At 41.6% G+C, this 26,241-nt stretch overlaps 1 protein-coding gene across 1 annotated transcript in view; it reads right to left on the minus strand.

Moving 5' to 3' along the window:
* Window positions 1-26,241, minus strand: part of LOC136878773 (copine-8) — a 374,905-nt gene that overhangs the window by 136,309 nt on the left and 212,355 nt on the right. Inside the window, exon 4 of the mRNA XM_067152239.2 lies at window positions 12,767-12,985. Within this exon, the coding sequence (XP_067008340.2) occupies window positions 12,767-12,985 (219 nt within the window). The remainder of the gene's footprint in view (window positions 1-12,766; window positions 12,986-26,241) is intronic.

Here is a 26,241-nt window from a genome sequence, read left to right on the forward strand (position 1 = left end):
GCTTATACAGACATAATCAGTAACATACATATATACATATTTACAGCTGAGAAACAAAGCAACTTGTGCTTCACAATTGAATGTCTAATTCTTCGATCCAGCGTGTAGCATCCGGAGTTAGCAGCAGGAAGTCATCCTCATCACCGTGATAGGCTCGAATCCTACATTCCCTGACGATATGACGAACAGTCTGGTGAGGAGCTCTGCAGTCACAGTCTGGATTAGGTAGCTTTTTCCACTTATGGAGAGCGGCTCTGCACCGACCATGTCCTGTTCTGATTCTATTCAGGGCAGTCCAGGTCTTGCATGGTAGGTGGGATCCACTTGGAAGTCTGGGACCTGAGAAGAAGGTATGAAGGCGCACATCCGTTGCGGCTTCCCATCTACTTTTCCACTCATCAAGAGATTTAAAATCCTTAGCATCCATGTTAGAGGCATCACGCAGAGTTGGATGGCGTGATTTTAGTCTGTTAAGATTCAGAAGTGGCAGGTCACTATTCACGGGTAGACTAGGATTTCTTGAGATCTTGTGAAATTTCTTCATAAGGGCATTAGATCGGCGTAGATCAGGTGGCATTATACCAGTTAACAGTGGAAGCCAATGAACTGTAGTAGATGTGATTGCGCCAGATATGATGCGCATTGTGGTATTAAGCTGGGTGTCAACAAGCCTTGTATGATGACTGTTCATCCAAACAGGTGTACAATACTCGGCACTTGAATACACCAAACCCAGGGCTGAAGATCGCAAAGTGGTTGCTGAAGATCCCCAGGTAGTTCCACACAGTTTATGAAGGATGTTATTTCGAGACTTCAACTTTTGTGCTAAGTTCAGGAGGTGTTGTTTGAAGGATAGTGTGCGGTCCAAGATGACACCAAGGTATTTTGGGTTCCAGTTATGATGAAGAATTCTCCCTCTGAAACTAACATTCAGTTTCACGTTCGCCAAACGATTATTTAAATGAAAGCAAGACACTTCTGTTTTGCTCGCACTGGGTTGGAGTCTCCAGATTTTGAAGTAGTCTTCCAGTAAAGACAGGTCTTGGGTCAGAATCTCTTCAGTCGTCTTCATTACCTGATCTTGTACAGCTAGAGCCAAGTCGTCGGCATAGCAGAATTTTCTGGATGAAGTGTCAGGAAGGTCAGAGAGATATAAGTTAAACAATAATGGTGAGAGAACTGATCCTTGGGGCAATCCGTTGTTTAGCTTCCTCTCCTTGCTTATCTTGCATCCAGTGATAACTTGGAACTTCTGATCACTTAACATGTTGTTAATCAGTTGAGCGTTGCTCACGTCCGTAGGTTTAACCTCTAATTGCCCTACACGTGCCTCCTGGGTGGTGCTAACTGAGCAACAGTGAAAACAGGCAGCCAGACTATCCACAGGATCCCCTGGCAATGACATATTTTCGACGAAATAATAGAAACAGTTCTTCTCAGAACTCACTGACGAGAAACATTTAGTGGATAAGATGTATGATACAGGAGAAGGACAGAATATTGTTATACCTATTCCAAAAAAAGTTATTATGTTATAATTACAATGTGTTTTACATCGCACCGTCTTAGAAAGGTCTTATGGCGACGATGGGATAGGGAAGGTCTAGGAGTGGGAAGGAAGCCGCCGTGGCCTTAATTAAGGAACAGCTCCAGCATTTGCTTGGTATGTTCCGAGCTGTCAGCGGAGAAATGGCGTGGAATTACATTAGTAGACGAATAAATTTGAATGGCGTTTATAAAAGTAGGAAAGATCACAATATGAAGATAAAGTTGGAATTCAAGAGGACAAACTGGGGCAAATATTCATTTATAGGAAGGGGAGTTAGGGATTGGAATAACTTACCAAGGGAGATGTTCAATAAATTTCAAATTTCTTTGAAATCATTTAGGAAAAGGCTAGGAAAGCAACAGATAGGGAATCTGCCACCTGGGCGACTGCCCTAAATGCAGATCAGTATTGATTGATTGATTGCTTGGTGTGAAAGTGGGAAACCACGGAAAACCATCTTCAGGGCTGCCGACAGTGGGACTTGAACCCACTATGTCCCAGATGCAAGCTCACAGCTGCGCACCCCTAACCGCACGGCCAATTCGCCCGGTAAAAAAAAAGGAAAACAAGAAAAATGGAGGTGGTGAGAAGTGTGAAAACTACAACAACATTGATATTGAAACGGTAACGCCCTACGAGCATTCACGTTTCATTCTTTTATTAAGTGGAGCTCGCTAATACCCGACCGTAAGCTTGCGCCGAGCGCACAGGCATAGTGGAAACTGCGAGCAAGTTCGCGACGTTCCAGAACACCGGCCAAGGACAAGCGACGTCACGCAGAAGGTTCCTTCGTGTTCCATTGCTGCATGAACGAAATATAAGCGAGTCGCCAGCCTGGGGTAAGGCAGAAGGTAAGCAGAGAGCCTGCAGTAAAGCAGAGAGAGTGTGCGGTATGCGACGGCAGTGTGCTGAAGGCAGAGAGTGGAGTGAGTCAGCGAGTGTGTGCAAGTAAGCACGTCGCGACATAATTCGTCTCTCGGTCCGGCTGTATATTTGAATTCGTTTGAAGACTGTGTTCTCGCCAGCTTGAATTCATTTAAAGACTGTGTTCTCGCCAGCTTGAATTCATTTAAAGACTGTGTTCTCACATAAACTGTGCCAGCTTTGAATTCGTTTAAAGACTGTGTTCTTGCATTAATTGTGTCAGCTTTGAATTCGTTTAAAGACTGTGTTCTCGCCAGCTTGAATTCATTTAAAGACTGTGTTCTCACATAAACTGTGCCAGCTTTGAATTCGTTTAAAGACTGTGTTCTTGCATTAATTGTGTCAGCTTTGAATTCGTTTAAAGACTGTGTTCTCGCCAGCTTGAATTCATTTAAAGACTGTGTTCTCACATAAACTGTGCCAGCTTTGAATTCATTTAAAGACTGTGTTCTTGCATTAATTGTGTCAGCTTTGAATTCGTTTAAAGACTGTGTTCTCGCCAGCTTGAATTCATTTAAAGACTGTGTTCTCACATAAACTGTGCCAGCTTTGAATTCGTTTAAAGACTGTGTTCTTGCATTAATTGTGTCAGCTTTGAATTCGTTTAAAGACTGTGTTCTCGCCAGCTTGAATTCATTTAAAGACTGTGTTCTCACATAAACGGTGCCAGCTTTGAATTCGTTTAAAAACTGTGTTCTCGCATTAATTGTGTCAGCTTTATTTCATTTAAAGACTGTGTTCTTGCATTAACTGTGCCAGCATTGATTTCGTTCAAAGACTGTGTGAAAGCAGCGGTAGTATTTCTAGCCAGCCTCAATTGCATTTAAAGACTATGTCTATCCGTTGAACTGTGTTGCATTATGATCTTAAGTGCCAGTGTTAATCTGAAAATCACGACGTACGGGAATTTGGACTATCATTTATTTCAACAAATGTATTATGCTGGTGGAGTACAGTGCAGAGACTGTACTCGATAAATTTAATTTTCTTTATGAAGTGCTTGATCACCGCACCTCGGAAGGTTCTAGATTGTTTCATTTGCGTATTATTCCAAATACGAACTGTGACTCTAACTTTATCCTTGCTGCTGTGGGAACTATTTCGGCGTGCTTCGCCATAGGGAAGTGTCACACCAGTACCCCATGACGTCAAATGTGGAAGCTCCACATTTCCCCGTTCCTGCCTCTGGTTCGAGTCATCAACACTAATACAAACACCAACGACGGAAGACGACGCCGACGCCGACCGCAAGACGACGCAGCCGCCGCGGGACAACGTCCTCTTCACGCCCTCAGGGACAAATCTACAATTCAGCTATAAAAGGTGACATAATTATTTGCCTATTTATTGAATAAACTGAAAGATCCACTTAATCATGAATTTTTCTTTCACTACCCTTCTCTCTTACTCTCTTAGCATGGGCCGTACACGCCTTGTCGTTCCTCATGCTCTCCGATAAACTGAAGTACGGGCGTTCCTGTTACAGAGAGAAGGTAGTGAATAGTGGCACCCGTGACGTTGGGGCAAGATTAAAGAGAGTAAAGTGATAAAAATTAACTTTGAAATCAGTGATATCTTAACTTACCAATTCAAATAAAAGTGCATAGTACGTACGTTAATTCCAGTTCAGTGAATGTGTTAAAATTTTACGAAGTTCAATTCAATGACTTTGACGAAATTTTAAACTTTTGGCACAGAACTCTGATCAAGTTTATGGCACAAGTGATTATTTTTTCTTTCTCTTGCTATGTAAAACATTTCAGGCATAATATTCATGCACAGGCTTATATAAATTTTGATATTTATGTTGGTGAAATTTTGAACTTTACCATTGGACAATAATGGTGATTTTACGTATGAAGTGAATGATTGTATTTTCTGCATTTTGTGAAAATAACTACATTAATATGGAAAACATACTAGCTGCCATTGAGGCTTTAAAAATCAGTCTAAATGACAGGATTACGGAAAGTAACACTAATCTCGGGCGTAGGATTGCTGAATCTAATAATACTTTAGGAGCTCAACTTAAAGAATCTAACGCGACCCTGGAAGCCACTAAGGCTAGTATAGGTCAACTTAAGGAGTCTAATGAAGTAACTAATCGTAGTATCACTCAATTAAGGGAGGCTAATGAAGCAACTAATTGTAGTATCACTCAACTAAGGGAAGCTAATGATGCCAACATTGTAAAATTGACAGAATCTGTTGATCAAAAATTTGCGGAAGTTAATAATAATTTGGAACGTAGGCTCAATAGTGCAGGTGCCGAAATTGAAAAAAGATTTAAAGAATCTAACAAAAGAATGGATTCTAAGTTTACGGAAATAAATGAAAGATTAACACGTGACTTAGAAACCATTAAGCAAGATATAAAATCACAAGTGGCGGAGGACTTAAAACTTGCTTTCCCGTCTTCCTCTCAGGAAGTCCTTAAAGAAGTAGAAAGCTTAAAGGAAGAATTTCAAGAGTCCCATGCTCAATTATCTCTTGCGCAAACTAAAATCGCGTCTATTCAAGACAAACTTCATGAATCTGTTAAAAATAATTTCATGAAGTTGGGAAACGAAATTACTCTGCTGAAAAGTCAGCAAGAGGAGGCCGATAAACGTGTCAAGACTCAGTTAGATAATGCTCACACGCAGATTACTCGTATCTGTCGCGATGTAGCAGAAGTCAAGACCGACATAGAGAAGGAGGTCAAGGAAATTGAGAATTCCGTACAGGGGAAAATTAAAACCCTAAAACTTGAACTCCAAGGGGGTATAGAAGCTCTCAACAGCAAAGTATCGCAAATCGAACAGGATGTTTCATCATCTAGCCTTCACAACACTAGTGGAGAATCCATGAATGTTTCCACAGTTTTTAAAATAACTGAGGAAAAACCAGCCAAATTTTCGGGAAAAGAGGAGTATACTGCTAAGGAGTTTCTCCTCAACCTCGAAGAATTCTTTCAAGAAAATCACGTTAAGACCGACCGTCGTTTACGAATAGCATCTCGATTGTTAGAAGGCAAGGCGTTAATGTGGTTTACCGCTTTTAAATTCAGTATTAACACTTACGAAGAATTTAAGGAAGCCTTACTTAGACGATTTTGGAGTGCTGAGGCTCAGCACCTGATAAAACTTCAATTATACTCTAGAAAGTATAACACGTTCGTCAATTCCTCGCGATATTCAGATTATCTCATATCTCAGCTTAAAAAGATGCAGTTTTTCGACCCTCCTTTACCGGAGCAAGAACTTATTCAGGTCATAACGCTGCAATTTCCACCAAATGTTCAGGAAATATTGGTGGCAGCAAACGTCCAGGACTTGGAGCAGCTCGATGATGTCCTGAGGAAACTCGATACTGCGCACACTCAGAGCGCAGCAAAAGCAGGTCGAACCAAAGAAACTACAACCAACTGTACGGAAATGAAAACTCCAGTTCAAGTAAATCCAGAACCGCGAGAAGAAAGAGAAACTCGCCGAGATATTCCGTTTCGGTATAGAAGATCTAGGAATCGCCCCTACGAAGGGAGGGCTAAGTTTCAACCTGGACCTTCATGGAGGCAGGCAGCTAATCAACCCAATGATAATAGGAACTCCCAGCGGGAAGAATTAGAGAAACGTTGGAGAGAGACTACGGAATATGTAAGGAATAAGAACAGGGAAGAGGGCTTACCTGGAGCAGCTTCTTTGGAATACCAGGCAGAGATACAGAGAAGAAATGAGAGAACGGAAATGGATCCAAGAGCTACGGGTACAAAAAAAAAAACTTTGTCGAAGCAATAAAGAGACTGCCTGAAAACCCGGAGGGAGGAGAAGTAGTATGTAGCGCACTCATTAACCATTGGTATTTAGAGGATGCAGATTTACTATATGAGGATTCAACACCACGACAGCCTCAGATACAACGCGGCTTACCGATCATTATCATTAAGTTAGGCAATATGATTGTCCACTCTCTAGTAGACTCGGGATCGCAAGCCTCACTAATTTCGCAGAAATTAATAGATGTGGCGCAGGAGACGACCTACATCTCCATCTTGCCGGTTGCTCAAGTTAAGGTTAAAGGCATAGTTCCTGACAAAGCTATTAAATGCAAATTCCAGGCGTTTCTTGAGTTAGAAATTGGTGGTGTTAAGTTCCAACATCTATTTTTGATCTTGACGCAAATGAAATTTGACTTAATTCTTGGATCAGACTTTCTCATTCAACATAGGGGAATCATTGATTATCCCGCCAATGTGATTAAATTTTTCCACGTCGAATCTGTAGGGCTACAGTTGGTTACTTATAATGACGTGAAGAATCCGGAATGTGAGACCCCGGTGGGCATAGTAGAAGGCAAGATGAGCGAGGCTCCGCCTGTCGAAGAAAGCGTCCACGAAGAGGGGCGACCCGAGGAAGTGGGACCCGTAGAGGACCAGATGACGTCCATTATCGATGATGAGTTTAACGAGGACCACTACAACTTCACGCTTTTCGCCAATGTAGCTGAAAGCCCAGATTACGATGATGATAAAGTAATAAAGGCAATCCAAGAGCTTTTTAAGAAGTTTCCAGATGTATTTTCTGAGAAACCTGGAGTCATTAAGGGTTTCAAGCACCACTTAGATGTTACTGACACATCACCTTATAAGAAACGGCCTTATCCGATACCCATGAAGTACTTGGAAGAAGCACGGGTCATCATTAAACAGATGGAGAATGATGGAATCATATCAAAATGCGTCACACCTTACATTAATCCTCTGGCTATAGTGAGAAGACTGTTGAAGTTTTTGAAATACTTTACTAGGAGATGAGCGAAAAGAAAATCGCCCAACAATTTTCTTTTTCCCGAGCAGGGGGGGAGATGAAACGGTAACGCCCTACGAGCATTCACGTTTCATTCTTTTATTAAGTGGAGCTCGCTAATACCCGACCGTAAGCTTGCGCCGAGCGCACAGGCATAGTGGAAACTGCGAGCAAGTTCGCGACGTTCCAGAACACCGGCCAAGGACAAGCGACGTCACGCAGAAGGTTCCTTCGTGTTCCATTGCTGCATGAACGAAATATAAGCGAGTCGCCAGCCTGGGGTAAGGCAGAAGGTAAGCAGAGAGCCTGCAGTAAAGCAGAGAGAGTGTGCGGTATGCGACGGCAGTGTGCTGAAGGCAGAGAGTGGAGTGAGTCAGCGAGTGTGTGCAAGTAAGCACGTCGCGACATAATTCGTCTCTCGGTCCGGCTGTATATTTGAATTCGTTTGAAGACTGTGTTCTCGCCAGCTTGAATTCATTTAAAGACTGTGTTCTCGCCAGCTTGAATTCATTTAAAGACTGTGTTCTCACATAAACTGTGCCAGCTTTGAATTCGTTTAAAGACTGTGTTCTTGCATTAATTGTGTCAGCTTTGAATTCGTTTAAAGACTGTGTTCTCGCCAGCTTGAATTCATTTAAAGACTGTGTTCTCACATAAACTGTGCCAGCTTTGAATTCGTTTAAAGACTGTGTTCTTGCATTAATTGTGTCAGCTTTGAATTCGTTTAAAGACTGTGTTCTCGCCAGCTTGAATTCATTTAAAGACTGTGTTCTCACATAAACTGTGCCAGCTTTGAATTCATTTAAAGACTGTGTTCTTGCATTAATTGTGTCAGCTTTGAATTCGTTTAAAGACTGTGTTCTCGCCAGCTTGAATTCATTTAAAGACTGTGTTCTCACATAAACTGTGCCAGCTTTGAATTCGTTTAAAGACTGTGTTCTTGCATTAATTGTGTCAGCTTTGAATTCGTTTAAAGACTGTGTTCTCGCCAGCTTGAATTCATTTAAAGACTGTGTTCTCACATAAACGGTGCCAGCTTTGAATTCGTTTAAAAACTGTGTTCTCGCATTAATTGTGTCAGCTTTATTTCATTTAAAGACTGTGTTCTTGCATTAACTGTGCCAGCATTGATTTCGTTCAAAGACTGTGTGAAAGCAGCGGTAGTATTTCTAGCCAGCCTCAATTGCATTTAAAGACTATGTCTATCCGTTGAACTGTGTTGCATTATGATCTTAAGTGCCAGTGTTAATCTGAAAATCACGACGTACGGGAATTTGGACTATCATTTATTTCAACAAATGTATTATGCTGGTGGAGTACAGTGCAGAGACTGTACTCGATAAATTTAATTTTCTTTATGAAGTGCTTGATCACCGCACCTCGGAAGGTTCTAGATTGTTTCATTTGCGTATTATTCCAAATACGAACTGTGACTCTAACTTTATCCTTGCTGCTGTGGGAACTATTTCGGCGTGCTTCGCCATAGGGAAGTGTCACACCAGTACCCCATGACGTCAAATGTGGAAGCTCCACATTTCCCCGTTCCTGCCTCTGGTTCGAGTCATCAACACTAATACAAACACCAACGACGGAAGACGACGCCGACGCCGACCGCAAGACGACGCAGCCGCCGCGGGACAACGTCCTCTTCACGCCCTCAGGGACAAATCTACAATTCAGCTATAAAAGGTGACATAATTATTTGCCTATTTATTGAATAAACTGAAAGATCCACTTAATCATGAATTTTTCTTTCACTACCCTTCTCTCTTACTCTCTTAGCATGGGCCGTACACGCCTTGTCGTTCCTCATGCTCTCCGATAAACTGAAGTACGGGCGTTCCTGTTACAATATAGCATCTTAGACTTGCAAAATTTTAACTTTTTTGTTTACAGAAGAATGGCAAGGGAAGCTGAAGCTGAGTTGAGAGAAGATCAATTTGGAATATACAAACACGTGAAGCAATCCAGACTTTCTCTGATCTTGGACTGTTACAGATCCTTTTGAGGAGAAATCCGTCTTTACAATACTGCTACACTGGGGCGAAACGACTGAAAAAGCCTAAAGAGCTCAAATGCAGTTGATGAAACTGAATTATGGTTTCCATCTAGGAACCTTATTTTTTGATATAGGCGAAAGGCAGATGCTTTCCCTAGTCCACCGTCACTGCATTGTCCTACATAGGAGGCCAGCAACTGATGAGCCCACTGTTACACTGGGGTGAAACGATTGAAAAAAAGCCTAAAGACTTGATGAGCTTAAATGTTTATAATTTTTAATGTTATTTGCTTTACTTCCCAGTAACTACTTTTACAGTTTTTGGAGACACCAAGGTGCCTGAATTTTGTCTGGTAGGAGTACTGAGTATTTGTGCGCCTTCAAATACCAGCGGACTGATCCAGGATTGAACCTGGCAAGATGGGATCAGAAGGCCAGGGCCTCAACTGTCTGAGCCACTCAGCCTGGTGGAAATTATTTATTCCTTTTTTAGAATAACATCAGTGGGACATGTTTCGTCTCTCTCTAAGAGAAATCTTCAGCAATTCAAGGAACAAAAATAAATAGCAAAGATACATACACATTCCTAAAAAAAAACCACAAAATTATTTCTTGAAGAGCATTTTTTTGCCTGACTTTTTTTTTCTTTTTTTTTTTTTTGCTACTTGCTTTATGTCGCACCAACACAGATAGGTCTTACGGCGACGATGGGACAGGAAAGGCCTAGGAATGGAAAGGAAGCGGCCGTGGCCTTAATTAAGGTACAGTTCCAGCATTTGCCCGGTGTGAAAATGGGAAAACACGGAATACCATCTTCAGGGCTGCCGACAGTGGGATTCGAATCGACCATCTCCCGGATGCGAGCTCACAGATGTGCTGTGCGCACCTAACTGCATGGCCAACTCGCCCGGTAGTCTATAGACTCTAGTCAAATTGCCACTGTTATAGGCATACACATCAGAAACATACGTGCAATTAAAAATGTGTCATTAAGCGTATATCTAAGTGAAAACTTAGTTAATTGTGAAGACATGGTTTTGGATCTTCAGAAAAGACCATATTAAGTACTAAACATGCGACACGAAGTTATAAAATTGGTTGCACTGTCTTTAAAATCATGGTTCTTCTAAGACTTGTAGTTATTAAATTAAAATGTTAAATGATACAGTAGATCCAACACTTGGCAGACAAGCTGTAGTTCTTGATGTTCTACCACTAATTTGCACTGGGCTTGATTCAGAGGAGAACTTCCCTCAAAATATTGTAATTAAGAGTTGACCAACACAAGGCAGGATGCAAGGTGTCCAGGCCAAAGTAAGAAAGGCAAAGAAACATCATCTACCTTTTAACTTCTTGATTCAACATATGAAGTTATCAATTAGACCAAGTCTGGCAATTCAACTTGTCTGTTAGAGAGAGACAAAACATTTCCTACTGATGTTATTTTAAAGAGGAAATAAATAATTTTCAGTATTGTAAAGGTGGATTTCACCTCAAGAAGGCCTATAATACATGTTTAAGGTTGACAATACAGATTTAAAAAATGAAATTCATTTCATGTACTGATGTGGAGGACTAGATTAAGAAAAACAAGCCCACATGCATGGCATTCGTAGATCTAGAAAAGGCATTCAAAAATGCTGATTGAACCAAGCTACCTGAGACTCTGAAGATAACAGGAACAGATAACGAAAAAGAATTATCTACAATCTGCAAAAAAAAAAAAAATCAGACTGCAGTGATAAGAATAAAAGGCTATGAAAAAGAAGCAGCAATCCAGAAAGAAGTGAGGCAGGGCTACAGTTTGTCCCCTCGCCTTTTCAATAACAGGCGGTAAAGGAAATGAAAGAGGTATTTGGGGAAGGAATCACAATCCAAGGAGAGAAAATAAGAACTCTGAGATTTGTTGATGATATTGTACCTCAGTCTGCAGAAGATCTGAATGGTATGGACACAGCCTTGGAGGAGTACAAGTTGAAAATAAACAAAATACCAGAGCAAAGTCAAGTGATGTAGGAGATAGTCTTAAAGGAAGTAGATGAATATTGTTACTTGGGTAGTAAAATAACTAATGATGGCAGAAGTAAGGAGGATAGTCTAGCACAAGCAAGGAAGGCCTTCCTTAAGAAAAGACATTTGCTCACTTCAAACACTGATATAGGAATTAGAAAGATGTTTTTGAAGACATGGAGCGTGGCATTGTATGGAAGTGAAACATGGACAATTACTAGCTTATAGAGAAAGAGAATATAAGCTTTTGAAGTGTGGTGTTACAGAAGAATGCTAAAGGTGAGATGGATTTAGACATATTGAAGTGAAGTGGTGAGAGAAGAATGATTTGGAAAAATTTGACCAGAAGAAGCGATAGAATGATAGGACACGTCTTAAGACACCCAGGGCTTGTTCAGTTGGTTTTTGAGGGAAGGGTAGCCAATAAGAACGGTAGTCATATCACTATGGACTGATGACCCAAACATCACTTGAATATCCAAGTCTCTTGAAATTAATTTTCCGTCACTGGAAGGAAGGAAAAAAAAAATTATCTGAGTTCAGTGTTGTTGTTTGAGTCATCAGTCCATAGACTCGTTTGATGCAGCTCTCCATGCCACCCTATCCTGTGCTAACTTTTCATTTCTACGTAACTACTGCATCCTACATCTGCTCTAATCTGTTTGTCATATTCATACCTTGGTCTACCCCTACAGTTCTTACCACCTACACTTCCTTCAAAAACCAACTGAACAAGTCCTGGGTGTCTTAAGATGTGTCCTATCATTCTATCTCTTCTTCTCGTCAAATTTAGCCAAATCAATCTCCTCTCACCAATTCGATTCAGTATCTCTTCATTCGTGATTTGATCTATCCATGTCACCTAAAGCATTCTTCTGTAACACCACATTTCAAAAGCTTCTATTCTCTTCCTTTCTGAGCTAGTTATCGTCCATGTTTCACTTCCAAACAATGCCACGCTCCACACGAAAGTCTTCAAAAACATCTTTCTAATTCGATATCAATGTTTGAAGTCAGCAAATTTCTTTTCTTAAGAAAGTTCTTCCTTGCTTGTGCTAGTCTGCATTTTATGTCCTCCTTACTTCTGCCATTGTTAGTTATTTTACTACCCAAGTAACAATATTCATCTACTTCCTTTGACTTCATTTCCTAATCTAATATTTCCTACATCACCTGTCTTCGTTCGACTGCACTCCATTACCTTTGTTTTGGACTTGTACTCCTTACCCAAGACTTCATCCATACCATTCAGCAACTTCTCGAGATCTGAGTTTAGTATCATAATAAATTATTGCGAACAAAATGGGTGCATATCTAATGATAAAAGAAGAGTTTTAAAAACTTACAGTCACATCCACAGTACAACACCACAGAACTTCCGGTAGAGGATATTAAAACTAATAAGTAGGGTTAGAAGCTGGGTGAATGGAATATCATATGTATGGCACACCAATGAACTTGCTCTTCAATTCAGCAAAAATGAAACACAAGCTTACATACCTTCTTGTCTGGATTTACACAACGGAAGACGTTGTCACTACATTGGCCCTTTGATAATTCTCTGAGTGTAACTGAGAACTCTCCAATGAGACTATGATCTCCACTAGAATTCCAGTCATAACATGATACTTTCATGCTACGGTCATAATCACCATTACACAGAGTCCGTACAGGAACAGCAAATCTCTTCCACTGTGGATTCAGTGTTGATTTTATCACCTGTATGACAAGGAACATATAATGTGTAGGCAAAAAGGCCACAAGGCCACTTCAGATTTAAATGAAGGGCACTTTAAACTAATAGCAATAATTTTATATATGTACACACTACCAAAATATTAGTACATTCCTCAGACAGTATTTACATAATTGCACATTAGCAAGAGGTGTTTTTTCAAATTCTCTGTGTTCAAACTCTGCCTGCTATCAAATAAGATAGTTTCCAATGCTACACATCAACTGATGTAATGGCAGTGTATTTAAAACAAGGCTAACCTTTCAAAATCAATCATCATTTCTGGAATCCCAGATTTTCAGATATATCATGTTCACACTTTCCACTTATCGCACTTCACACCTCACCTGGAACATCTTCTGGTTCTTCACTTTCAGCAATTCGGCATAATAGGCTGCTAAGAAAGTTGGTAATCTCACTCTCTCAAATATCTTATTGAATATTTTCACTATCCTTTCCTTCCAAAATTAATTACTGAAACCTGAAATAGCTCCTGCTTTCAATTTTCACCCTTTCACTATTAAATCTTTCAACTTCAATCGACTGAAATGTCGGCAGGCTGCACTCGACTCCCAGTTAGGTTTCTAACTCTCCTACCCACTTAATAGCTGTCTGAAATGTTACATCCATTCACCTCTGTGTCTACAGATTTGTTTTATTTTATTCCACACTTTCTTACTGTCCTTATTGTTAGAATTTCTGTTCAGTTTGTCAGCTTATTTCTTCTGCCGTAAGTACTTTGTGTTTACCAATAAAGTCCAGGAGGAGCCAAGCCAGAAATGCATTCAATAAAATGACGAGAGTATTCTGTAGCAGAGACCTTAGATTACTTCCGAGATGTTACGCCTTCACCACCTTGTTCTATGGAGTTAAGCATAAAGAAAAGACAAATGGACAGATTATGGACATACAGGAGTATAATGCAGTTGGACAGATAGTGGCACAAATGATGAGGTAATGAGGTGAATGGGAAAGAGAAAGGAAATATTAAATACTGTCAAAATTAGAAAGCTCCAGTATCTCAGTCATGTTATGTGAGGAACAGCTGGTCATTCAAAGGGAGATACAAGGCAAAAGAAGACGCATTTCCTGGATTGATAATCTGGAAACTTGGTTCAACTGTACCACTATTAAACTGTTTTGCGCTGCATCATCTAAAGCACAGATCTCTATGATGGTCGCCGACTTAGTTCGACAATAGTTTTCTGTACTCTTTCTGTTTACACCCCTCCTATACGATACCACCTGCATATGGACCTTCTGAACTGTTATCAATATAGTATTTTCTATAAGCTCTATTGATGAATCTATTAGGTTATGATGTGGAATGCTGTTGTTGTTTGAGTCATCAGTCCATTGACTGGTTTAATGCAGCTCACCATGCCACCCTATCCTGTGCTCACCTTTTAATTTCTAAGTAAGTATTGCATCCTACATCTGCTCTAATCTGCTTGTCATATTCATACCTTGGTCTACCCCTACTGCTCTTACCGCCTACACTTCCTTCAAAAACAAACTGAGCAAGTCCTGGGTGTCTTAAGATGTGTCCTATCATTCTATCTTTTCTTCTCGTCAGATTTGGCAAAATCAATCTCCTCTCACCAATTCGATTCATTATCTCTTCATTCATGATTCAATCTATCCATCTCACTTTCAGCATTCTTCTGTAACACCACATTTCAAAAGGTTCTATTCTCTTTCTTTCTGAGATAGTTATTGTCCATAATTCACTTCTATACAATGATATTAGTAGATGAATAAGTTTAAGTGGTGTTTTTAAAAGTAGGATTGATCACAATATGAAGATAATGTTAGAAATCAAGAGGACAAATTGGGGTAAAGATTTGCTTATAGAACAGGAGTTATGGATTGGAATAATTTACCAAGGGAGAAATCTTTGAAATTAGACAAGGTAAACAACCGACAGGTAATATGAGTGACTGCCCTAAATGAAGATCAGTGATGACTGATTGTTTGTTTGTTTGTTTGTTTATTTTCAGTTGTAAGCCTCCTACTCCTATCTTCCCCCTTTAAAAGCTTTTGCTAAGGTGTTCTCTCCATTGATATTAGCACACTAATCTCATTCTAAATTTTCCTTGATAACAAGTCACAGATTAAGTGATACAATTCTGTCCAGCCTTTGTTTCCCTTGACTTCCTCTCATTTCTGTTACAAATGTCAAGTAACTCCTGGCCCAGTACAGTATATCCTTCACGTAGGCTTGCTACCTCTTTACAATACATGGTTTTCAGTCTGCAACCCTCCCGTCACCACTATACCTACATATCCAAACATATTCCTTAATCTGTTCATTTCTGCTTCCAACTCATGGAAGAAATATTTATTTGCAAATGGAGAGCCTTCAGGAGAGCTGTAGACAAAACCAACACATAAGCTTCCATGAGTTGGAAGCAGAAATTAACAGATTAAGGAATATGTTTGGATATGTAGGTATAGTGGTGACGGGAGGGTTGCAGACTGAAAACCATGTATTGTAAAGAGGTAGCAAGCCTACGTGAAGGATATACTGTACTGGGCCAGGAGTTACTTGACATTTGTAACAGAAATGAGAGGAAGTCAAGGGAAGCAAAGGCTGGACAGAATTGTATCACTTAATCTGTGACTTGTTATCAAGGAAAATTTAGAATGAGATTAGTGTGCTAATATCAATGGAGAGAACACCTTAGCAAAAGCTTTTAAAAGGGGAAGATAGGAGTAGGAGGCTTACAACTGAAAATAACAAACAATCAGTCATCACTGATCTTCATTTAGGGCAGTCGCTCAGATTACCTGTCGGTTGTTTACCTTGTCTAATTTCAAAAGAGTTCTCTCTTGGTAAATTATTCCTATTCCTAACTCCTGTTCTATAAACAAATCTTTACCCCAATTTGTCCTCTTGATTTCTAACATTATCTTCATATTTTGATCATTCCTACTTTGCAGCCATACTTCCCCCGGAACCCAAAAGCTTTGCTTTCCCAGGAGCTGCCCGCCGAGTCATCAGAGGAACTTCGGCGGATTGCTAACTGGCATCGTTTATGGTTAGAACTAGGGCGGTATCTGATCGCTTTCGAACCATTAACCATTAACTTTTGTTCTTGATTAAAGAAAACATACTTGGCAAATGCTTTTGCTTCGGTCCGTCTTGAAACGATCCAAGAATTTCACCTATGATGTCATTATACGAATGCCTCCACCTGTCGCTATTAATCATTTCCTCAGTTTCCGGAACCAAGGTCCTATTCCATTATTCCACGCACACAGTATTCAGGCAAAGCTGGCCTGCTTTAAGCACTCTAATTTGTTCAAAGTAAACATGCCGATCCATCTTGACACTCGAAGAGCACTGTGGTACGATTACATCTAGATCCGCCGATGGCGTTCAGGAACTGCGCGCGGATTAACCACGGTGGCCGCGCGCTTCCGACTTGCCACCACCGGCAGGACGTCCCACGAACCATGCCAGTTAGACACTGGCGAGCAATGAACTGACAGCGTGGGTCACAAATCCAACTACGAGCTTTTTAACTGCAACAACTTTAATACATGCTATTGGTGCTGGAATTACCGCGGCAGATGGCACCAGACTTGCCCTCCAATGGATATTCGTTAAAGGATTTAAAGTGTACTCATTCCAAATACGGGGCCTCGGATGAGTCCCGTATTGTTATTTTTCGTCACTACCTCCCCGTGCCGAGAGTGGGTAATTTGTGCGCCTGCTGCCTTCCTTGGATGTGGAAGCCGTTTCTCAGACTCCCTCTCAGGAATCGAACCCTGATTCCCCCTTATCTGTTACAACTACGGTAGGCGCAGACAGCTGATCAGGAAGACATTTGAAAGATGCATCGCCGGTACGAGGACCGTGCGAGCAGCCCAAAGTTATTCAGAGTAACCAAGGCAAACGGACCGGACGAGCCGACCGATTGATTTTGATCTAATAAAAGCGTCCCTTCCACTTCTGGTCGGGACTCTGTTTGCATGTATTAGCTCTAGAATTACCACAGTTATCCAAGTAAAGTGGTATGATCTAAGGAACCATAACTGATTTAATGAGCCATTTTTTCGCGGGGTTTCACCATAATTTGGCATGCACTTAGACATACGCATGGCAATGTATCCACACAGACGCACACAAGATGCTATCAGTTGGTACAATGAATTTTATTCACATATAAACACAAATTAACACACACATAATCACAGTATCACAAAACAAAAACACTTCACTTGTAGAATATCAACAAGCCCCCATCTTTAAACAGTTGACAACTGACACCGAATACCACCAAGGTTACACTTGGAAAGACAGTTGAAAACAGATGACTACCGATCAATTCAACATGGAGACTGCCTTAACTCGGCATGTCAGCCACTCTCTTCTAATAACTTCCAAACCACAACTTCAGTAACTCAACAGTAATTGACTTCACAGTCAAGATCGTATCTCTTTATATATCTGGCCAAATTTCCAGAAAGATACCTTACAAAAGTAGCTACCTTCTTAAATATCCCAGAGCGTCCAATATATAGATCATAATGTACAGAATATTCTCAATTGTTCTAGCACCTGTACCATTTTGGAAGTTACAGTGTGTTTCACAATTATGGATTACAATTTATTTATATAGGTAAGAATAAATTATAATATTAGTTTACAGGTATTTACATTGATGATGATGATGCTTGTTGTTTAAAGGGGCCTAACATCGAGGTCATCGGCCCCTAATGGTACGAAATAAAATAACATAAATCCAATTTCATCCACTAACCAAAATAAAATAAAAAATGTCATGAAGAATGAATGAATGGACATGAACCCTACAAAAAGCAAAAAAACAAACGAAGACAGTGGATCAGACTCAAAAAAGGATCACAAATAATAGTATTATGGACCAAGGGACCACTCATAAAGCACAATGATGGTTGATGTCTAAAGGGGTCTGAAATCAAGGTATAAGGCCCCTCAGAATGGGATATGTCGCGAGTAAAGTAGAACCATGGTATTTGTTATATTGGGGTACTAATCAAAAGTAGCGAAGACTTACGGTGTTCCACACAAGATGGTACTACTCACAAGTATTGTACTTCACACAGGTAACGCAGACCTATGGTGTTTCTCACACAATGGAGCCACTCATAGCCAACGCAAACCGATGAGTTTCCTCACCTAGGTGTGCTAGTCACAGGTGCCGGTCCCACGGGCCCCGTGGTGTTCCTCACATAGTGGATAATAATCACAGGCAACGCAGACCCACGGTGTCGCTCATATAGTGGTACAACTCACAGGCTACGCCCAGACCCGTGGTCTTGTTCACATGGGTGCGACGCACGGGTACTGGAAACCCACAGGGGAACCAACTCTCTGCTGCTACGAATCACAAACCCATTTCGTACCGAATATAGTGTACAACTCGCAAGTACAGGCAACCCATGGTGTTCCCCGCCTGATGGCACGAATCAAAAGCAGTTTCATGGTTCTAATTCAATCATCCCTTGGTCGCCCCTTTTAGTCGCCTCTTACAACAGGCAGGGGATACCGCAGGTCTATTCTACATGTGCGTCCCCCACTCGCAGGGGGTATTGTGTTTGGTCCGCGAGAGGTATTTTATTTCCCTCAAGTCCACCGTCAAGCCGGTTAGGACCCCCCTATCCGCCACCTGGGACGCGCCACGTGGGAGTATCACCTCTCCCCTTGCTACGCCAGCGTAGTAGGTTCGTGGGGTATTTACATTAATGGAACTGATATCAATATCTATGTACACCACGTTTCATAACCTCACATACAATACAATCATTCGACTACGTATATAATAATAACACTAATACTTAATGACATAACCTCACACACAACATGATCGTATCGTAATCAAAATACAAATATAAACATGATCTAACACTTCAGAGCCATACATACAAGTAATAATAATAATAATAATAATAATAATAATAATAATAATAATAATAATAATAATAATAATAATAATAATAATAATAATAATAATAATAATCGAGCTCGATATCTGCATTAGTTACCCAAGGGTGAGAGAATACTGTTTTCAAGTTATACCTGTTATCGCACCTGCGTCATTATCCCCCCTATAACTTCAAACAATTTCCACACTTTATCACACTCGTCGACGCTGCCTTGGATGTAGGTTGTATCTTCTTTCTTCCTCGATGTCGCTGGATATGGCCCCCTCCTCTTCTTGACCAGCAGGTGCTGTGTCGGGGGTCAGGGTTGCCTCGCTGCCAGACTCTTCCTCGATGATAGTTGATGTGTTTTCCTCCCGATGAGCAGATGGTGCTGTGTCATTGGTAGCCTCTCCTCCAGGCTTACTCTGTATGCGCAGTGGTTGAGTGACTCACCGCAACTCCGATGCGTGGACCTTGACAGGAGGGTTTATCCACCTCGATGGGACCGACCCACTTAAGAGCGAGACCTGCGTGAAACCCTCCAATCTTATTACTGACTGGGTGGTTACGTCGCAGTACTTGTTTGCTGTACTGATATGTAGGCCTAACTTACCGGTAGTCTTAGAATTATCTGTCTGTAGTATTATTTCTTTTTAGAATTTCTATGTCTTACTTTTTTGTTTACATTTTTAAATTCTGTTTATAGTGGTTAAGTGTAAGAGAGGGCCGTGAGCCCTAACTTCGCCACAAACGTAAGTCAGGAATAAATAAATAAATAAATAAATAAATAAATAAATAAATAAATAAATAGGAATATCTGCATCTCTTCGACATCTTTAGCCTTGGCCTGGGTAAGGGATTTCTTCTCGGCCAAAGCTTGCTTCTCCTTGATGTTCTGCTGCTGCTGCTGTCACTCTGCCAGGGAAACAGCTGCATCATCTTGACCCGACGTGGGTGGTGGACGAATCTCCCAATCCCCAGTGCCGTACAGCTGTCGACCAAGAAACAGCTCTGCTGGCGAATAGCTGGTGACACGGTTGATGCGTCGTCGCAGGGCAAAGAGTGACTGCTGTATCTGACAGTCCCACAGTCGATGTTCTTTGTTTATCAGGTGGACTCGTACCATACTTTTCAGTTCCTGGTTCCGTCGGCTTTGCCCTTGGGTTGTAGATAGGAGTGGTCCAGTGCACCACACCCCATTCCGTCACCATTTGCTGCCACTTCCTCGATGTGAACTGACTCCCGTTGTCTGACAGAATGCACCGTGGATAACCGTAGTGGTTGAATACCTCGTCTTGTAGCAGGCTGGTGATGCGTCCTGTCATAGCCTCAACCCATCTTGTGAAGAGGTCAGTGATTACTAGGAGTCCTGTTTAACCCCGTGGTGTTCTAGGGTAAGGACCCATCAAGTCTAGGACTATGACCTCCCACGGGCGTTGTGGCCGTCTTCCTTGTTGGCTGGAATCTGCCTTCCTGTTGCTCACCTTGGTGCAGACACAGATGTAGCACCCCTTCACGTAGTCCAGGATGTCTTTCCGCATGTTGAACCAGAAAAATCTTTGTCGGATGGACTGATATGTCTCCTCACCTCCTGGATGTCCGGCTTCCGTGCTGTCGTGGAATTTCGAGGATGTCTGTCGTGTGCTGTCTGGGGATCACCACTACTGCAGGTGTGTCGGAGAGGTGCGACCTGTACATTAAGAGTCCTCCGTCAACCCGGAAGTTCTTGTAGCACATCTTGAATTCCCTCGGGACAAGTCGACTATCAGTGTTCTGTCTCCTAATCCACTGCGTCATGGTCCTACAGGGCTTGTCTTGTTTCTGCCACTGTTTGATCACTCCCAGATCAAGTTCCTTCTTGATGATCATAAGGACAGGTTCCTTAGGTTCACTCTAGAATTTTTGTGGGAACTCCCTCTTGACAACGGTGCACCTAGCTTAAGGTTCCATCACCGGGTGTCTGCTCCTATCGTCGTCGGTCCTGGGACGTAACACACATCGATTACCAGAGCCCATCGCAGAGCGGTGTTATCGGTGTAGAGATGGAAATTCCTTCCCTCCAAGTAGCCTCTGAATTTGCCCATGTCCAAGGCTTCCTTCTCGGCAGTACAGTAGCGTAGTTCGGTGGGAGAGAGCTTCCTGCTAGCATACTTGATGATGTCCCTTCCGCCGTCACTCCTCTCCTGGAATAACACTGCTTCTAAGCCAGAGTCGCTGGCGTCCATCTGCAGGCACATCATCCATTGTGGGTCGGGATGGACTAGACCAGAAGCGATGCATATCGCAGCCTTAATGCCTTGGAATGCTGCCGTTTTCTTGCTGGTCCATCGGAACGGGCAGTTGTTATGGAGTATATCGGTGAGTGGTATTGCCTTCTCTTCAAAGTGTGGCATGAAGCTGCTATACCATCCACACAAACCCAGGAACTGTCGTACCTGTCACTTGGTCTGCGGACATTCAGCTACTTTGAAAGTTCAATTCTTCTCCGGTTACCTTTCTAAGCCTTCAGAAGTTAGGACATGGACAAGATATTCTATGCGGGACTGCGCGAAGTGGCACTTCTCCAGTTGGCAAGTCAGTCCATGAATCTTCAGTCATTCCAGTACTATCCTCAGATGTACAAGGTGTTCTTGAAAATTCTTGCTGCGAATTTTAATGTTGTTGAGATACACTTGGCAAAAAATCTCCAACATATCCTGATAATACCTTATCCATCAGACGCATGAAGGTGGCAGGAGCATTCTTCAATCCAGAGGGCATTACTGCAAACTGGTACAATCCTCTAGGTGTCATGAAAGCGGTCAGTGGTCTAGAACTTTCCTTGACTTCCACTTGCCAGTATCCGGAGTTCAGATCCAGCTTGCTGAAAATCCTAGACCCACTTACTTGTTTCAGCGAGTCTTTCAGGTCAGGCATGGAGTAGGTATCACTAATGGTCTTCTCGTTCAACCTGCAGAAGTCCACACATAGTTGATACTCCCCATTCTTCTTCTTCGGTAGGATGGTATGTGAAGCTCAACAGGATGTAGATGGTTCAATGCGACCTTGCTCTTCCATCTCTTGAATCTTCTGGATGACGAAGTTGCGTTTATTCGGATTTATTGGATATGGACGTTGCTTGATGGGTTAGGAAGCGCTGAATTCAATGGTGTGTGTTACCGTGGTAGTCCATCCTGTTTTATTGGTGATAACTTCCGTAAAATCCTTCAAGGTGCGTCTCAGCTCCTCTTCTTTACTCGGTCGAAGATGTGTTAACTGGATATCTCCCAGGTTTACGTCACCTTCTGTATCCTTGCGAGTCCGGAGTCTTCCATCGTGCCAGGCGACCCTCAAACGTCTGTCTTTTCCCAAAAAAACATTAATGAGCTGCATAGTCTAGGATCACCTAGTATTCCACCAGAAAGTCATGACCTAATATGATATCCGGTATCAGGTTCTGAATCACTGCAACATCAATTATGATAGACATGTTCATGGATTTAGCGGATAGGTTAGTCTGTCCTTGGATGGAATAGGTTACCCCGTCAGCTGCTCCCACTACCCTTCCGAGATGGTGAGACTTCATAGGCGGTAGTAATCTGGCAACAGTCCTATTAACAAATGAATGGCTTGCCTGGCTGTCGAGTATCGTTGCCAATCCTTAAGATGACAGCTGGGCGGGGTTGGCCTATTCTACTCACTATCTGACCAATCCCTGTCCTACTTGACCAGGGTTGCTTATCTGTCAGGTCTTGAGGCACATTCCTGCTCCTGGTCCCATCCCCACCTCAATCCAGAATGGGCCGGACCTAGTTTCTCCGACGTAAAGGCTGGGCACTTGTTCTTCAGGTGTCCCGCTCTTCCACACGGGTAACACTTCCTAACTGCGCTGGGCTCTTCCGCAGCTTTGCTCTTATGTTCCTCCTCCAGCTGGGTGATGATTCTGCGTAGATCATCAAAGGATCTGGGTTGTGATACTTCCACTAGGGTTCGAATCTTATCGTGGAGTAGCTCTGTGATATCTGGTAAGATCTCGTTTTCGCTCCCTTCCGGATGCAGATGCTTGAAGAGTTGGTACTTCTGTAGGACGAAGGCGCTAGCTCTCATGCCAGTGGGTTGTACCTCAGTCAGTAGCTTCCTTTTCATGGAACTCTTCACCCCTTCGGAATTAAACCTAGCGACGAATTCCCTCTTGAAGTCCGTCCAGTTTAGATTTAATCCCTTCAAGTTGTTCCACCAAGTAGCGGCTTGTCCCCTTAATCGCGCTGTTATGAGTTGCACGAAGATGTCCTCAGGTAAACTAGTCCTTCCTAATAGTTTGGCCGATCCCTCGACGAAACTAGTCGGGTCGTCCTCCAGTTGCCCGTGGAATTCCGGAAGGCTCTCTATAATCACCTTCGGGTCTAGGTGTCCTGTATTGCCGGTTAGGTTTGAGGAGGTTAGAGGTAAGGCGGTATGTCCTGTTTGAGTCAATTTACTTTCTACTGCGTGGTGGATGCTTTCCCTTATATTCTGCACATCTCCTTCAATGGTCGCTATCCTTCCTTCAACAGCAGAAATACGGCTCCCAAGATTTCCCTCAATGTTAGAGATCCACCACTCAACCTGTTGTTTTATGCCAGAAATCGGGATGTCCACCCTCTCCTTCCAGCTGGCTTACTCTACTATTGATCTGGTGAACCTGTCCCAGTTTTGACCTGATATCCGATATCTGCTGCGTTAATTGGTTGGTGACGTCGCTAATTTGCGATGAAATTTTGTCATTTATGGTTGAAATTTTCGATTCAAGGCCCTGTTCTACATTGTAAACCTTTGTGTACACTTGTCCTATCTCTCCGGTTAAAATTGCGTTTTGCCTGAAAGTTTGTCATTTACATCTGAAATTTGGTTTGAAGGTATGTCATTCTTTTCTGTAATGAGTGCCTGCATTATGGTCATTAAGTTAGAACACATTTTGTTTATATTTACCTTTTCTTCTGTCTCCAAATCTTCGTTGACTTCAATGAAGAACTTCTCCGGATCTACTCCCTTCTCCACAGGATCTTCCCGTGGTCGTGTCTGTAGCGAATTCTTCTTCCCGTTCGTCGGGAAATTCCTCTTGGTAAGTTCGTCTTTGAGCTGTTTGAGCAACATATTCTCTAAAATGACTTGGACTTTTAACTACTACACTCGTATTCACTCGTAAATGTTTACAACCTTGTCACGGCCGCCAGTTAATGTATCCACACAAACGCACATAAGATGCTATCAGTTGGTGCAATTCAAGTGTATACACAAATTAACGCACACATAACCCTAATCACAGTATCAAAAAACAAGAACACTTCACTTGTAGAATATCAACAAGCTGCCATCCTTAAACTGATGACAACTGACACCGAATACCACCAAGGTTACACTTGGAAACACAGTTGAAAACAGATGCCTACTGATCAATACAACATGGAGACTGCCTTAACTCGGCATGTCAGCCACTGAGAAGTTGATAGATTAATCAAAACCACCTTTTCAATGCATAGCAATCCTTTATATTTAGGATAAAACCATTAACAGATATTAAAATTAGGACATATTTCGCTCATATTTTGTGAGCATCATCAGCCGGAATAACCTAATTCAAGGTAGGTCAGGGCCCTGATCCCAGTACATATAACGTAAAAAAGTCTAATAATACAATGATAAAACTAATTACAACAATTTAAAAATGATCAGTAAGAATATAGTATGTCGATTAAAACATTTAGTGACCATTCAAATAACTTGAAGTGTACGTGAATGATAAGAAATGTTATTGGTATGTTGCTGTGAATGATTATTCGTACGGAACGATGAACGTAATCCTTACACGATGGCATTAAACTGTTTATAGTTGTGAACAGTTTTACACCAAAAGAGTGAACTATTGTGGAATGCTATCTTGTTACAGATGTCGTAAGATCACGTGTTGGTTGAGAAAGGAATTGTATGGATGGATAAGAAATCGTCTGGTTAGCGTAATATGGCTTTAAGAGACTCCCTCATGTTATATTTCATTGTAGTGTTATTCAATATTGTACCCGTAAAAATGTGTTCATATCTTTAAGGTGCTTGATATTAAATTAACGAGCATGATTCTTAACCTAGGGAGTGGCTTTATCATTGAAGCTGGTACAGAGAGAGGTATAGTTATTAATTTTAGAGATTCTTTTGATAAATTGAGTTTATTGATCATCAAAAGCAACTTCATATCACCTTCGTACAGCAGCGTGGAAGTGTCGTGGCTGGTTGGTACCTCCAAGTCCTGGGATGGTGCTGGACATCGACTGGGCAGGGACCACACCTGCTCGGATGAGGAGTTCTGGAATGTCTCAAGCTTCTGGAAATGTCTCGACGTTCTGGAAGTCTCGACGTTCTGGAATGTCCCGACGTTCTGGAATGTCTCGAAGATTGGCACACGTTCCTGGGTTCGATTCGAGACGTAATTCACGCTTGAATTTCCTGCATGGCACTCCACACATTCATGGCACTGTCTGAACAGATATGACCTTTTAATTATGGTTACTGCACACTAGATATTAAATCAAAACGTTCTGGAATTATCACTCGAAGAACAAGTACTGGTAGAAATGCAAGTTCATAATGCAAGCTCACTGTAAGTCAGAATGTTCTAGAGGATTACTGTCACTGCAGTCCTAAACGCATAGTTCTGAAGATTTAAAACATATTGGCAATGAACTGAATAAGTAGCACTCGGAAACTGTCCTGTTGCATTACTAGGCGAAGTAAATAGCCATTAAAGAAAATAATATTTGAAAGAAAAAGTCTGACTTCATAAATTATGGATCACTCAAAATACTGGAAGGTTCTAGGCTTTCTGGGAACGCGATATGCGTATTCTGAATTGTCACAGTCTTTAAGAATCAAAACACAAGTCCCTGTGCAGCACTTGGAAAGTACTGCATATTTCACAATTAAACGTAATGTTGAATGTCCCCTAAGTTTCATAGACTTTACAAGGCGTAAATTCAATGAGGCACTTGAGAAAACAAGTCATATCGTTCACACGAAAGTTTATGTTGGTAGGGCACAAGTTCATCCTACACGCTCGGAAAATTTCAATGTTCCAGAAATTGATTCAAAAAATACAAGTTCGAATAAGTTCGAAACGTAAGTTCAATGCGGTACACAACACTCGTGAAAATCAAAGTCCTTTCAATCGTCGTCAAATAAGTAAGTCCCTATGTGGCACTTCAAAAAAATAACAAAGTTCCAATGTGTAGAAATAACAAAGTTCCGATATGTCAAAATATTAAAGTCCCAACACGACACTCAAAGAAAATAAAGTTCCAACATGTCGAAATATTAAAGT

Source organism: Anabrus simplex, chromosome 8 (genome assembly GCF_040414725.1).
Source record: "Anabrus simplex isolate iqAnaSimp1 chromosome 8, ASM4041472v1, whole genome shotgun sequence".
In the NCBI taxonomy this organism is placed as follows: domain Eukaryota; kingdom Metazoa; phylum Arthropoda; class Insecta; order Orthoptera; family Tettigoniidae; genus Anabrus; species Anabrus simplex.